Consider the following 15,424-nt stretch of genomic DNA (forward strand, 5'->3'; position numbering starts at 1 on the left):
TGGTGCCTGTTCCGCGTGGGCTGGCGGTATAGGTGGTGCAGGGTGGTCGTAACGAGCTTGGATAACTGCTGTCAAGGCTTGGAGAGCCTTCTCGATCCTTTCTGAGCTCTTCTCAATGGATCTCGCAACATCGTTAGAAAATTCTTTAAAAATTGCCTTTGTCCATGCCGGAAGCTTGTCGTCGATTATTGCCGGTTGTGCCAAGAAATCCTCCACAAGGATGGAGATGAGTTCTTGGCCCTCCATGATCGCGATCTCCCTCGGGTTAGCTTTATTGGATCACGTGTTCACCATCGTCCGAGGAACGTTAGCTCTGATACCAATGTTACAGACCAAATCTGGAATGATCCGTCGGTAGGATGATTATGAGTTAGGGTTCTAATGGATCTAGTTTTCCTAAATCGGAGGTCAAGATGAAAAGATAAAAATAAAATAGTGGAGATAGATCAGAGAGGGCAGAACGTTAATTTTTGATGTTGTGGCGGTCGTCGGAGGGTGGTGGACGACCAAGGGTGGTGGTGGACGGCCGTGTGGTAAGGTGGCTGCTGGAGGTAGGAGAATGCTAGGATTTGGATGCTTGAAAGGATCTACGGTTATGATCTACTCCTATGAAGATAAAGACAATCTAACGGCTAATGTAAAAAGATAAGGACAAAAATAATAACTCGTTAAACTTGGATTTCTTTCAATTCAATTCCATGATTATTTTCAATACATGTCCACTCCTATTTATAAGAGTATAAATTCTTAGCGGATCGGATCGACATGCGGATTATCCAATTTATTTAAAAGTTAAAACAATAAGATAAAGTTATATATTTCGAATCTGGAGAAGTCGTGAATACCAAAGTTGTAGATCTAGAGGTTGGCGATCTTATCCAGTTAGTTTTATATTATTCAAATATTTTTAGAATATTCTATGAATATTGTCCCAAAACTACACAGAATTGGATTTAGCTAATTAAAAATTTTCTAACTTTCTAACTAAACCAAATAAGCAAATAAGATAACTAGACTTAATCCATTAAGCCCAATCTCTCCTTGATGTGATCCGATCTGACTCGATTCGCATCAATCCACCACACTTCCGGCCACCTTGTCCTCAAGGTGTCCATGGTGGTTTCCAAACCTTCGTTCGCTCTCGAACTTTATGTCCTCTATCTTCATGTGGGTCTCGTCTATCACAAGGAGGGGCCAATGGTGGGTTTTGCTCTAGGGTCCACCATTTTGAGCCATAGTTCGTCATAGCCGTGGGTGGCTTGAGCCAAGGTCTTAGCACAAGCGGTTTAGGTCATGGCTCGGGTGCAGCCGATCCAAGGAAGGTGCTGGCGGTGGTTGCTTGGACTGAAAGTGCCTGGATCACCACCGATGGAAAGTTAGAGTTTTTAGCGCTAGTTTCCACCGCGGGTTGGGAAGACGGCATCACGATCGTTGCTGGGGGCTGCTCTAGTGTTGCTACTATGGAGGGCTCGATCTACAAGGATGGAGGGTGCTCCACCACAACCGGAGAAGGGATGGTTGCCGCGGTTTGGATGGTCTCTATGGTTTCACCATTATTAGTGCTTGAAGGTGGAGGTGGTGCCTGTTCCGCGATGACCAGCGGTGTAGGTGGTGCAGGGTGGTCGTAACAATCCTAGATAACTGTCGTCAAGGCTTGGAGAGACTTCTCGATCCTTTCTGAGCTCTTCTCAATGGATCTAGCAACATCATTAGAAAATTCTTTAAAAATTACCTTTGCCCATGCCGACGGCTTGTCGACGAGTATTGCTAGTTGTGCCAAGGAAACCTCCACAGGGACGGAGACGAGTCCTTGGTCCTCCATGACCACGATCTCCCTCGGGTTAGCTTTGGATCACATGTTCACCATCGTCCAAGGAACGTCAGCTCTGATACCAATGTTACAGACCAGATCTAGAATGATCCATTCATAGGATGATTATGAAAATTTAGGTGAAGATAGCCTCATGAGTTGAGTTCTAATGGCTCTAGTTTCACCTAAATTGAAGGTCAGGATGAAAAGATAAAAATAAAGTAGAGGAGATAGGACAGAGGGGGCAGAATGATAATTTCTGATGTTGTGGCGGTCGTCGGAGGGTGGTAGATGGCCAAGGGTGGTGGAGGACGGCCGTGTAGTAGGGTGGCTGCTAGAGATAGGAGGTGGCTAGGGTTTGGATGCTTGAAATGATCTATGGTTATAACTACTCCTATGAAGATAAAGATAATCTAATGGCAATGTCGAATAATAAGAACAAAAATAATAACTGGTTAAACTCAAGTTTCTCTCAATTCAATTCCATGATTATTATCAATACATGTGTATAGCTTCTAAATATAAAGAAGTCGTGAGTACCAAAGTTGTAGATCTAGAGGTTGGCGATCTTATCCAACTAGTTTGATATTATTCAAATATTTTTAGAATATTCTACGAATAGTCCCGAAACTGCACAGAACTAGATTTAGCTAATTAAATAAAATTCTAACTTTCTAACTAAATCAAATAAGAAAATTTAGCGGATCTTTTGACCAAAGGTTTTAATATCACCAAAAGATGGCAACCCTACCTAAACCAAAGATTTCTACGTCTTGGTTCAAAAGAAAAAATAAATTTGGAGGGTGATGATGTAGCACGCTATTTGGACCTACTCAAAAATGATTTGATAAGTGCTATATTCTTGTAATGAACAAGTGAGGATAAGTTAAACTCTTAATGAGTTTGTATATTAGGTGTGTTTAATCCATATGAATACCTAGAAGAACTCTACCTATGTGAGTGTGAATTTGAATTGCTTCTATCAAAGTTTGGTCAACTCCTAGCACACTCAGGAAGTCGGGATTAAAACATTGAGATTTTGATAAAGATATATGTAAATTCTCTGATTGTGTCGTAAATTTTGTTAATTCAAGAACTTTACGTCTATAAATATCCTAATACAACTTTGATGATTTTACACTACGTGAAAATTCAAACCATAGCGGCATTTTCACATATGTATCAATATCTTTGTGTAACAATAAGCATATTTGAAATCAAAGTTATTGTTATTTATTTTAAAATAAGTTAGGGATTCTTAGAAATATTAATATTTCTATGGTATTATTTTAAAATAAATAATTTTATGAGTAGATATTTAGATTAGACACCATTTCATGATTATATTTTAACTACCATAACTACTTTTTAGTTATTTAATAATTTTTTAGTTATATAACTAATTTTTAAGTATCTAACTACTAGCACATTTTAGTTAGTGTTCTTTCATTTTCTACAAATAGAAGATAGTGCTATTGTTTTAGATAATTCCAAAGACCTTAGTGCTTGTTGTTATAATTAACTCTTGTATAGATAAATGTTCAATTTTGCGAGTTGCACCTTGATTCCTGATGGTCTTGTATCTCGAGAATATATTGTTTTTGTAATTTCTAATTATAACAAGTGGACGACAAATTTGTTTAAAGATGGATTTATCTTTGTCTAACCGTTACAAGAGTCTAGCTATTTGATTTCATTCATCTCTACTTTTTAATTTGTCTCTAACAATACATGTATATGAATTTAGGCCAACAATATGTCTAGTATCAAAACAGTCCACCTCAAAAATTTTACTCTACAATACCTATGAAAATAATAACAATTTCTAGCTTCCACTTTGTTTCTCTCTAGTTTATTCAGAAAGTTAGGACATAATTGACCTTCAAATTTCTACATCCCTTGCATCTTGATTTGAATTCTGCTCATCAACTTTCTATAGGAGATAGAAATGTTTTTCTTTTTCCAAAGATGTGGTGTGTTACTCGTGGTGCTTCTGTTCTTATCATTTAGAATTTAGCACTTAAGATATTTGAAAAATTTTACTCTTTTTCATGTTTTAAGAGAAATTAGAGCACTAATTCCTTCGTACTCTTTTTCATGTTTTAAAATTTGCACATATTAATTTTTTGCCTTCAGGTCTTCAGATTATAGACGGCATCAAAAGTATCGTAGGAGATTCTTTCTTTTGATTCCTTTGATGATGCAGGAGTATTGCAGTTTACCAATGTCTCATTTAACTAACTAACTAACTGAATTTTGAGACTAATATTTATTAACCGTGGCTATGAAGATCCACCATCAACTTCATATGAATGCTCTATCTTATGTCATCTTTTTTACTTTTTGAATTTTGAGACTAATATTTATTAGCTTTTATGTTCTACAGTATTTAGTTATTGGGATACGTGTTGTAGCTTGTAATGATAACTCTTATTGCTTTTTAAAATTTGTGCACTTTGATTATCTATAATTTCTTTACTCCCATTCTGTTCAAATTCTCTCTCTCCGCTATCTCTTTTCTCTGCTATCCGTAATCTCAGCTACAGTTTAGCCTACACACATTTTCACATTATAACCCCATATTAACTCATAGCGCTTCTTTATTTCTTTAGTGCATAATTATTTTACAAATAGTGTGAAATTATAACCCGCTATTATTTTGCAGTGTCTCTTTATTTTATATAGTGTATAGTTATTTTATATAAAATGCGGGCTTAAAATCCCGCATTATCCTATAATGTATTTTTATATATTATAATGCATTGTTATTTTATATACAATGTGCGCTTATAATCTTGTATTACCCTGTAGTGTCTATTATATCCTCTAGTGCATAGTTATTTTATATAGAGTGCGAGTTTATAACCTTGTTTTATCCCGTAGCGGTCTCTAGTGCATTGTATTTTTACATTGAATGCAGGCTTATATCCACGAAGTGCTGCTTTATATCATCTAGTGCATTATTATTTTACATAAGGTGCGGGCTTATAATCTCGCATTATCCTACATTAGCTCTTTATTTTTTTCTAGTGCATGATTATTTTATATAGAATATGGGCTTATAACCTTGTATACCCCGTAATGTCTATTTATATCATCTAGTGTATGATTATTTTACATAGAGTGCGGGCTTATAACCTATCATTATCCAGCAGTGCTTCCCTATATCAATTAGTGTATGGTTATTTTATATAAAGAGTGTGAGGTTATTTCTGCACAATACAGACTTATAAGTCTACGTTACCCTGTAATGCATGGTTATTTTTTTATAGTGTAGGTATATAGAATATTCTAACTCCACAATTTTAATAAAAAAGTAATATTACTTCAGAAAAATAATATTTACTAGCACTACTTTTAACACATACTCAATAGTATTTTTATCATTTGGTTTAAAACTTCACATATTCCTAATACAATTTCATTATTATTTAATCCTCTAATATCAACTTTACGTCACATTAAATATAATTGTTACTTATTATATTAGTATTGAATTAAATATTAGAATAGCTTATAGTAGTATTAGCTATCTTCTTCTGGCATTAAAAATTAGAATAGTTATGCTTATTCCACAAGTGAATGGGGGCTTATTATTTTTAAATTATTATGAATACTCCCTTGTAGCTTAAAGTTGTTACAAACCAAATCTGGATTAATCCGAATGTAAGAAAATTATAAAAATTTAGGTGATGGTAGCCGCACGATGTAAAATTCTAATAGCTCTAGTTTCATGTCAATTGAATTTCTAGATGAAAAGACATAATTAAAATAATAGAGCAATGTCAAAATATGCAGAACGATAAATATCCGACATTGTGACGGTCATCGGAGGGTGGCGGACGGCCAAGGGTGGTGGTGGACGGCTATATAGTAGGCAGCTACTAAAGGAAGGTAGTGACTAAGGTTTGGGTGCTTGGAAAGATTCTACGATTACGATCTACTCCTATGAAAATAAAGACGATCTAATGACTACAATAAAAATGGTAAATGTGATATTAAGAAAATAACTAAACTCAATTAATTCTCAATACTTGGATACTTGGATGAATATACAAAGAAGTCAGTCACTCTATATATAAAGGTCGAGTACAATGAGTCCTACTCGACTTAGCTCTAAAAACTTATACGACTCAAATTAAAACTTATCTTAGAGACTTACATAACTTAATTGAATTTGCCTTAAAGACTTATATGACTTAGTGGCTTACATAACTTAATTAGACTTGCCTTAAGGGCTTATATAAAATATAAAACATAAATCAATTAAAAGATAAATAGGCTTAATCCATTGAGCCCAATATCCTTATAATTCGATCCGATTAGACCCGAATTGTATAAGAAGTATGCATATTTGAAATTATTTATTTATTTATTTATTTTGTTGTGCCTTGTCCCAGTCCGCATCCTACTTTTTCAAGATTTGTTATATCATGTATTTGTCTATGCTTACAATATTGTGCAAATGTCTTATCCATCAAACATATATAAAATCTAGATATGTTACATGCAGAAAAGTCTATTTGAAATATAATCTGTCAATTAATTACAAGAGTATAAATAACACCTTATACTTTTCTTTAGATGTATCATCAATAAACTATATATTGTATTTATTTCTCATGTCTTGTCCTATTTTTATGATTTAATGTTTTTAAAATTTATCATATCACGGTATCCTTGTCTGTGATCATGTAACGAAAGTAACGTATATGAGAAAGAGTCAAATATGGTAGATCACGAATTATGTGAACCACCATATACATATATGTATATGGTCTTATTCTTTGAAATAGTAAGCAAGACAAGCAAGAATTAAAAGATATATATAGAAGTTTTAATAATCCATTTTGTCTTATCCCAGGTGAACAGTAGCTTGAGTTTTCTACCATCTGCTACCTAAGAACATCTAGAGAATGCGAATATTGCGTGTGCTGCCAATCGACGACAGGGAGGGAGAGATCCATCTCATCGAGATGACGAGGCATGACTACGTAATGAGAATACTAAGGCTCTGGGCGGTGAAAGCATCCAGCGTCACATTTGATGTTTATTTTCACGTGAAATAATAGACCGGTTGGGAATAGGAAGCGATGGCAGTGATTTATGTCCACATGTTTCAAAATCTGCGACTTAATTGTTTTTTATTTTAATTCTTTCTGGATACCAAACATTTCGTCTATTTTAGGCCATTAGCTCTAGCATTTGTCATGATATTTAATTGTTTTTAATATTTTCTTGTCAATCTAATTCTACATGTTTATATTGATGTTCATTTTGAATTTATCTATTCTTACATATTCTTACATCTATAAATATATAATGTGATTTAACCAAGTTATTATTTATAGATCCTAAAGTTATATATGCGGATTACTAAATATTTTTATGAATTCTGGGATATTATTTATGGATTTTGAAATAGATTTTGTAGATTCCGCGATAATATACGTAGATTTCTCAACAATATCTACAAATTCTATGATAATATCTGTCTATTTTATAAATATATAGATTATGAGAATATTATTTTAAGGTGATTAAAGCAAGTCATATTTATATAGATTCTAAAACTATACATACGCATTACTGAAATATTATTTCTGAATTCTGAGATATTATCTTTAGATTCCAGGGTACTATTTGCTGATTTTGTATATACATCTATAGATTATGAAAATGTTATTTATAAATAAAACAATATTATTATGGATTCCATAAATACATCCATGAATTACTATTATATATATTGTAAACTTGCATGTCAAACTATAATTTGAACATACTAGTGTACTTTAATACATAAACTGCAAACTTTTTTTGTTGTCAAATACAACTTGAGTTACACTATTATATATCAAAATATAGATTGTGAACAAACAATAAATAAACTTGGCATTTAAATTATAAAGTTGTATATGAAAATACATATTATACTATAAGCAAATTGGGCAGTGAAAATTTAAATTAAGTTACACTGATGTATCTCAAAATACAGGTAGAATTACACTAATATGTATCAAGTTTTATTGTTCTAAATTATTAAACATTAAATAATGAACTTTTACTGTTCCAAGCTACAGTAAATTACAATATGAATTCTTGAAAAACTTCAATCTTATCATCTTGTCCTTATAATTGTTATTGCTATTCTTCTTCTCTAATTAAGTACTTAAGTCATTAAATAGAGAAACTAATATACTCTATTGATAAGCTAGTAAAATAAGAAAAATAAAAACAAAAACAAAAAAAAATGAGTTCTATCTATTATATCACTTCTATTGGGCTTTAAAGATTAATTTATGATGGAAAAAAATCATAGAGGTTAATAAGGTTAATAATTCGGTCTAAGATTAGATATAGTTTTTAAGCAATGCGAGTTCACCAAATGGGAGAAAGAGCGGGAGATGTTTAGGGTATGAACACACATCTCGTTAGACAAATATACATTATTAGTGTAGAATCTAACATCTTAAATGTTCCAATCAACTAATTTCTATCATCATATATAAAACCCAGATTTTCTGGTGGTCGTAAGTTCAGAACCTGTCAAATTCTGAAATGTCACAATTCTTAGCCTAATGTCAGGTCAATTTCACGACAAAAATGCACATTCAATTAATGAGTCTGACTCGGACTCAGGTCTCATTGGGATAGTTGATCTGATAAAATATAATATAGGCACATATGACTATGTCTGTTAGTAGTTAGTAAATAAATATCATAAGAGTCAAATCAATGCCTTATGCTCAAATTGCAGAGCTTTTAATTATTTTAAATCTGTTCAAAATTTAAATATAAAATTAAAAAATTAAAAAAAATTCTGAATATAAGTCTATGTGACTTTCATAAAAGTCGTCTTTCAGTTCAGCGACTTATATAAAAAAATTTTAAGAAAGTCGTCTTTCAGTTCAGCGACTTATATAAAAAAATTTTAAGAAGTTAAAATAATTTCCGAATCTAAATACGTCTACGTGATTTTTATAAAAGTCGTTGTTCAGTTTAGCGACTTATGTAAAATATTTTACTTTTTAATAAGTTATTTATTTTTGACTTATTTTTAAAATTTTAAGTTAGTCCCTAAATTGGCCCTCAAGTTTTAAAATTCAATTTAGTAATTTTAAACTCATTATATTTAATTTTAAAACATGGTAAGTGTGTTGAAAAGTACTAGAACTCCAAAATGCTGCTGGACAAACTGATTTTGTATTAAAAAGTCAACTCTATCATTCCATCTTAGATGGATCAAACGCTGAAAGCCAACTAGGCATTTAAATTTGTCACACAAACTTTATGTCATGTCAATTTGATGCAATGTGGAACCCCAGATTTAAAAGGAGCAAAGGATAAATTAGCAGGGAAATAAATAACTAGCATTAATAACTCCTAATACTAAATATATCATACAACTGAATATTTAATGAATTATAAGACAAATAAATATATTCGTAGGGTGAGCAGCCAATTGATCATAATCTTTTGTTTTTTGTTTGTATTCTAAATAGTTTCTAACATGTGGTAGCAGAGATCTAGGATATGTATAGATTTAAAATTATTTATATTGCTCATATTTTATCTTTGATTAACTCTCCTAAAAAATTTCTTTGATCATAAAGTATAGATCTAAATTTGTTTAATTGTTTGGCATTAGTTATCAAGCCCTCGTTCAAATCTATTATTTTAGGATGCATATCTTGTTAGAAGCAAAATAATATAATTGGATCCTAATTTAAGAAATTCAATGAACCAGGACAAATGGTTACCAATAAAGTGGTCCAATCATTAAACTTATATATAATTTCTTATGCTTTTATTAGTGGATACTTTGATTTATCACATATAATTATTTACCTAAAGGAAGTGATTGTGAGTTGTAGTTTTGAAGTGGTTATAAGAGTCTAATCATTCAAAAGGGATAAAGTTTTCAAAAAATTTCAAAATTTTAATTGCATTCTTATAAAATAATTCTACGACGATAGGAACTACTTATATTGTATTCTCTACTTGAAAGTTTGATTTTCTAAATAAAAAGTGAAACTTATTTTGTTTAAAGCATATTTTTCACCTAAATATGCGGATATGATGAATTTTTATTGAGTTTATGATTGATTTTAGTTAAAGAAAAAGAAGAGGAAGATGGAAATAATATAGATTTATGTGAATAAAATCCTCCTAAATCTAAGTAATAGTGACTTTGCGCTGAATGAAAACCATGTGAAATGTGAGAAATAGATCAGGCATAATGGTTATCACATATAATTATTTACCCAAAGAAAGCGATTGCAAGTTGTAATTTTGGAGTGGTCCCAAAGTTATGTACTAGTTTATAAGAGTCTAATTTCTCAAAAGTGAGTTTGGAGTGATATAGTGGACTTTCTAAATAAAAATTGAAACTTATTTTATTTAAAGCATATTTTTACCCAAATACATCAGTATGATGAATTTTTCATCTTTTTGCATATTCTCTTTTGTTGTGAATAGCAACACTATCATTGTTGAGTTTCTGATTAGTTTTAGATAAAAAAAAATGAAAATAATACATTGAATTTGCCTTAAGAATTGTTAATATGATATAGATTTAGCTTTGTGTGAATGAAATCTCCATAAATCTAAGTGATAGTGCCCTTGCATCGAATAAAAACTGTGTGACAAATTAAATGGATCAAGCATGATTGCCCTAAGAAGATCTATTTCTAAATACTTTATAGTGAGTAATTTGCTTGTGACCAATAAAGCTAAGGAATTCTTTATTGCTATATGAATTAAATACTGTGTATCTAGTAAGGTTGAAGCTCAAAAACTATTGTATGGTGTAACTAGTATGAAGTATACAAACTGTATTTGGTCGATGAACATATTCTTAAGATTATTTATATCTAACCAAATTTAAGGATTTTGATTGGAGGTGCCAATTTGGTCTGGTTAGCCGAATTTGGGTTGGGTCAAGATAATAACAATATGAAAATAATTTATTTATTAAATAAGTTACACGAGTTATTGGGTAACACAAGATATTATAATTTATATAAGTTATTCTTGTTATAAACATATTTACTTATGTAATAAATATATTTTGTGTGTATTATAAATAGGTTATTCATATCGTAATCAAATTATCATGTCATAAATAGGTTAATGTATCGTAAATATGTTATCATGCCATAAATATATTAAATAGGTTGAGATAATAAACGTGAACACAATCGTTTAATAATTGAGTTAAGCGGGTCAACTTATTTATGACCCAAACTTGATTATAATAAATTCAAACACGTTAAAAGCCTTTTGCTTCGTGTCAGATTATTAAGTCGGGTAAAAGATCGCCATGCCTAATTTTGACGTTGTCAACCGGTGGACTTTGTAGTGTAACATACTCTTAATTAAAATTAGCCAAATTAATACAACATACAAAACCGAAAATGAATTTTGGAGAATTAATGAACTTACATCCAAATACATTTTTTCAATGAAGTACCTATCAACATTACATGATCCTTTCAAGATAGGAATTAAATTTATTGTTGAACCATGTTGTTAAGCAGACACCTTGGAGGGCAGATAATGGAAAATACACATAGTGATGCATCAACTCTTTCATTTCTCACTAGAATTTTCAACCTTTGTTTACATCACTACTCACCGACAAAAGCTATTAAGACACAGAAGTAAGATGTTACTCAAAAGTTAGGTATTTACTCATATTTGTGAGATGTAGGCAGTACTATTTATGGAGTCCTAAAACACCTTCAAATTTGAATATGATATAAAGGGTACTATATAACTAGGTTAAAGGTTGCCACATATTATTCCTCTTATCCCTCTTTTGTGAGAAAAAAAAGAACGTCCTTATCTAAAACCCTACATAAATTCCAACTCTATTAAGGCCCATAAACTTTGTTGTTTAGCATCTATCAACGTCTAACTTTTCTAATAAACTTATTTAATTTGTATTGCTCCTATAAAAAGTGAAAGTGTTTCAAACACAGTTTAAAGATTACAATGGTTGAACAATATAGAAATTGATCGTCATTATCTAACAGCTTAATATGTTAAAATAGTCGGTGAGTTAAAACAGTTAAAAACAGTAACTTTTATATATATATATATATTATATTATATACTATCAAATCCGATAGGTATCTCTTTTACGACCAAGAAAATAGCAGAGAATGGTATAGTAATTACTGCTACCTGGCTCTCCAAATCAAAAGAAAATAAGGTAGAGAAATAGATTCTCCCAACAACCACAAGCGTACTGGACTCCAACCACCTTCCATGAGACTTCTTCCCCCATTGCCGGACTCCGTACTCCGGAAAAGGGAATCCCTCCTCACCCTATGCCCAAACTTAATACCTCGAAACCCACCCCACCCTAACGAGAGAGAGATAGGGGGAGGGAAAATACCAACAAAGCCCAGCACGGCCCAATAGGAAGCCCGCACGAAGTATCGCTACAACTATAATATATATATTTTTTCTTTTAAGTTTAGCTAATTGATGGGGAAAAAAAAGAAGTAATTTGAAGTATAGGTAGTTAGATTTTTAGTGACGATTTTGAAGGTACGAGGACCCAATGCCCAATGGTAGTAGCTAGCTATTGAGCAGGTAATGTTGGAGCTGCAACAATCATTGTACGGGATTTTATAACCCCATGTGCTCCACTCTATTTCTTCTGTCACACTCAATAAAAGCCCTCCCTTCCTTATAAACTTGCACTATTTTTTTAGTATTAACCCCTCCCTCTCTTGGATCTCTTCCATCAGCACGCACGGCACCACACTTGTGCTTTGCCACCTGAAACCCCACGAGGGGCAAAACCCAAATCCGGAAATTAGTATTAATAAAAGATTGTTATCGGATAATAACACCCACTCCTTCTCCCTATATTTATCTACCCATCGTTTCCTCTCACCTTTCCTGTATGGAAGAAATCATCTCCCCTTCCTCTTCCTCTACTGCCATGTCTACTCTCCAGCATAAGATGCAGTATCTCATCCATTCCCGCACCGAGTGGTGGGTCTACGTTATCTTCTGGCGCGGCCCCGCCGCGGCGGATGACGACCCCTGCCTCATCCTCTCATTCGGCGACGGCCACTTCCGGGGTAGCAACAAGGATGCTGATCAGAAGCGCGATGCCAGGGGCTTCGGCGGCGTCGACTTCGTCGACGCCGATGAAGCCGAGTGGTTCTACGTTGTTTCTCTGACCAGGTCCTTCAGCGCCGGAGGGTCCGCCGCGCCGGCTCGCGCCTGCGCGGTGGGGTCGCCGGTCTGGCTGACGGGGTCCGATAGCTGCGAGCGCTCCCGCGAGGCGCGGATGTACGGGATCGAGACGCTGGTGTGCATCCCGGTCGACGGCGGCGTGCTCGAGCTCGGCTCATCGGAGCTGATAACGGAGAATTGGGCGCTCATCCAGCAAGCGAAGACGATTTTTACCATGGACCTCTCCTCTCCCTCAGTCATCTCCCTCCTCCCTCTCCACCCTCCGTTACTGAAAAAGGAAGGCCTCTCCTCGTCCCTCGACTCCGAGCACTCCGACTCCGACGACGGCCTCCACGTAGAGAAGCAAAGGCCGCGGAAGCGCGGGAGGAAACCCGGGACTGCCCGGGAGATGCCGGTGAACCACGTCGAGGCCGAGCGTCAGCGCCGCGAGAGGCTCAACCACCGCTTCTACGCCCTCCGTTCCGTCGTCCCCAACGTCTCCCGCATGGACAAGGCGTCCCTTCTCGCCGACGCCGTCTCCTACATCAAGGAGCTACGAGCCAAGGTCGACAATCTCGAAGCCGACGCGAAGCGAGCCAACAACAAAGCCTACGTCGACGGCTGCCTCCACACCGCAACCAGTACTATCACCACCACCGTCTCATCGTCGTCAGAGAGCCCCCGTGGGGGAATAGAGCTGGACATCCGGATCCTCGGCTCGGACGCCTTGATCCGCGCGCAGTCGGAGAACGCCAATCACCCGCCCGCCCGGCTTATGGCGGCATTCAGAGACTTAGAGCTGGATGTCCATCACGCCACCGTGAGCAGTGTGAAAGAGTTGATGCTCCAAGATGCGGTTGTAAAGGTTCCTTACGGCCTCCAAGAAGAGGATGCCCTTCGCACTGCATTACTTGGAAAGCTTGATAAGAGATGCTGATCCCAGTCTTATCCTTTTGTACATCAATAGTTGTGAAGCATATATATATATAAAACTATATGCTTGAATAAGTGTACTAGCATCGTCAGCAGTGATCACTACTGTGCATGTAAAATGTAAAGGAGGAGAAGATGGTTAGACTACTACTACAGCTGATAGCTTATATTAGTTTCTTCCCCCCAGTTATTTGTTTCTCTTTAATTTTCATTGATTGATTTCAGCTGGAGGAATGAGAAACCTTTATCTAGTTCTATTTCCCTTTGTTCCAAGTTCTTTTTTTCTTGATGAACAGTGTGACTTGCCAAGTAAAGATAGTACTATGAAGTGGAATTATGAAGGGGGGGAGGGGACCAATATTTAAGAACACATATCCTTTTCCCATCCCACCCGATTTGGACATTGTATTGGAGGAACGCAGTACGATTTGAGCCGTTGGGATACTTGCAGTTAAAGTTTTTTTATTCTTACCGTTTTTTACTTAGGATGGAGAATTGTCAACTAACCAATTGAACTAACTGTACGATCCATCAATCCACCAATTCTGAATTCACATCATTAAATATGAAAGCCCAAATACTTCCAAATTTTATTAGAAAATAGATAATATCATACCATCAAAACTTACGTCACCAATTTACACTGTGATAATGAATCGGTTATAGAAAAGGCACAGAGATAAATGTACAATGACAAGTAACAATAATATGTTATATTGTAGCACTGTCAGAACTAATCTCTAATAGAATAATATCTATTTATTATTTCCTATACATTCTTCCTCTATGGCGTCCACTGCTAGATATATTATACTTGATAAAAGACTGCTGCTTCTACTAGCATTTCCTTCTAATTAATCATTAACCGTAATAATTTCAGAAATCATTGAACAGTTTAATTCAATCTGACTTATTGGGAGTTTTACAATTTAATTGCACACAAATTTTTATTTTGGCTGCATATATTTTATATAAACAATGCATATTTTGTTATAATAGAGTGCACATAATTTATATATATAATAAACACTAATATTTATTATTATAATAAAAAATATAATATAACTAAATTATAAAAGTCCCTTTATTTATGCTTAGAATTTGTAAACCTTATTTGCCAGTGTGTCTAAACTCTTAACATAATGCAACTATGAAACTTGGAGCTGTCTCCTTCATTGGTAGGATAATTACTCAGACATCTCAATTTGTACCTATAAAGATTTACTGTTGATGACTTCGATTTGCGAATATTTCAGGTGTAAGATTGTCTCACTGGAAGCTTGTTGGTATTAGCCATGAGGATAAATTTATACTTTAGTCAAACAGTATGTGAATTTCCAATAGAGCTTTGGGTACATGTTAAAAGTCCACCAAACACTGTTCTAGTTATAAGAATAGGCAGGCATGAATGTTTCATCAGTTTAATGGGTTATTTACACCAAAAGCTAAAATAATTTTTTAGCTTAATTTGCACAAAAAAAC

General features: G+C 34.3%; 1 protein-coding gene across 1 annotated transcript; it reads left to right on the forward strand.

Annotated features, from left to right (window-relative positions):
• The first annotated feature begins 12,562 nt into the window (after positions 1-12,562).
• Positions 12,563-14,199, forward strand: LOC140800655 (transcription factor bHLH14-like). The gene has a single exon (XM_073155417.1). It carries the CDS (start codon positions 12,732-12,734, stop codon positions 13,944-13,946), a length of 1,215 nt encoding a protein of 404 aa, XP_073011518.1. The 5' UTR covers positions 12,563-12,731; the 3' UTR covers positions 13,947-14,199.
• The last annotated feature ends 1,225 nt before the right edge of the window (positions 14,200-15,424 follow it).

Source organism: Typha latifolia, chromosome 14 (genome assembly GCF_019914945.1).
Source record: "Typha latifolia isolate L0001 chromosome 14, TyphaL0001v2, whole genome shotgun sequence".
Classification (NCBI taxonomy): domain Eukaryota; kingdom Viridiplantae; phylum Streptophyta; class Magnoliopsida; order Poales; family Typhaceae; genus Typha; species Typha latifolia.

Coding starts and splice junctions, on each gene's coding strand:
- LOC140800655 (XM_073155417.1), top strand. CDS start 12,732: ATGGAAGAAATCATCTCCCCTTCCTCTTCCTCTACTGCCATGTCTACT.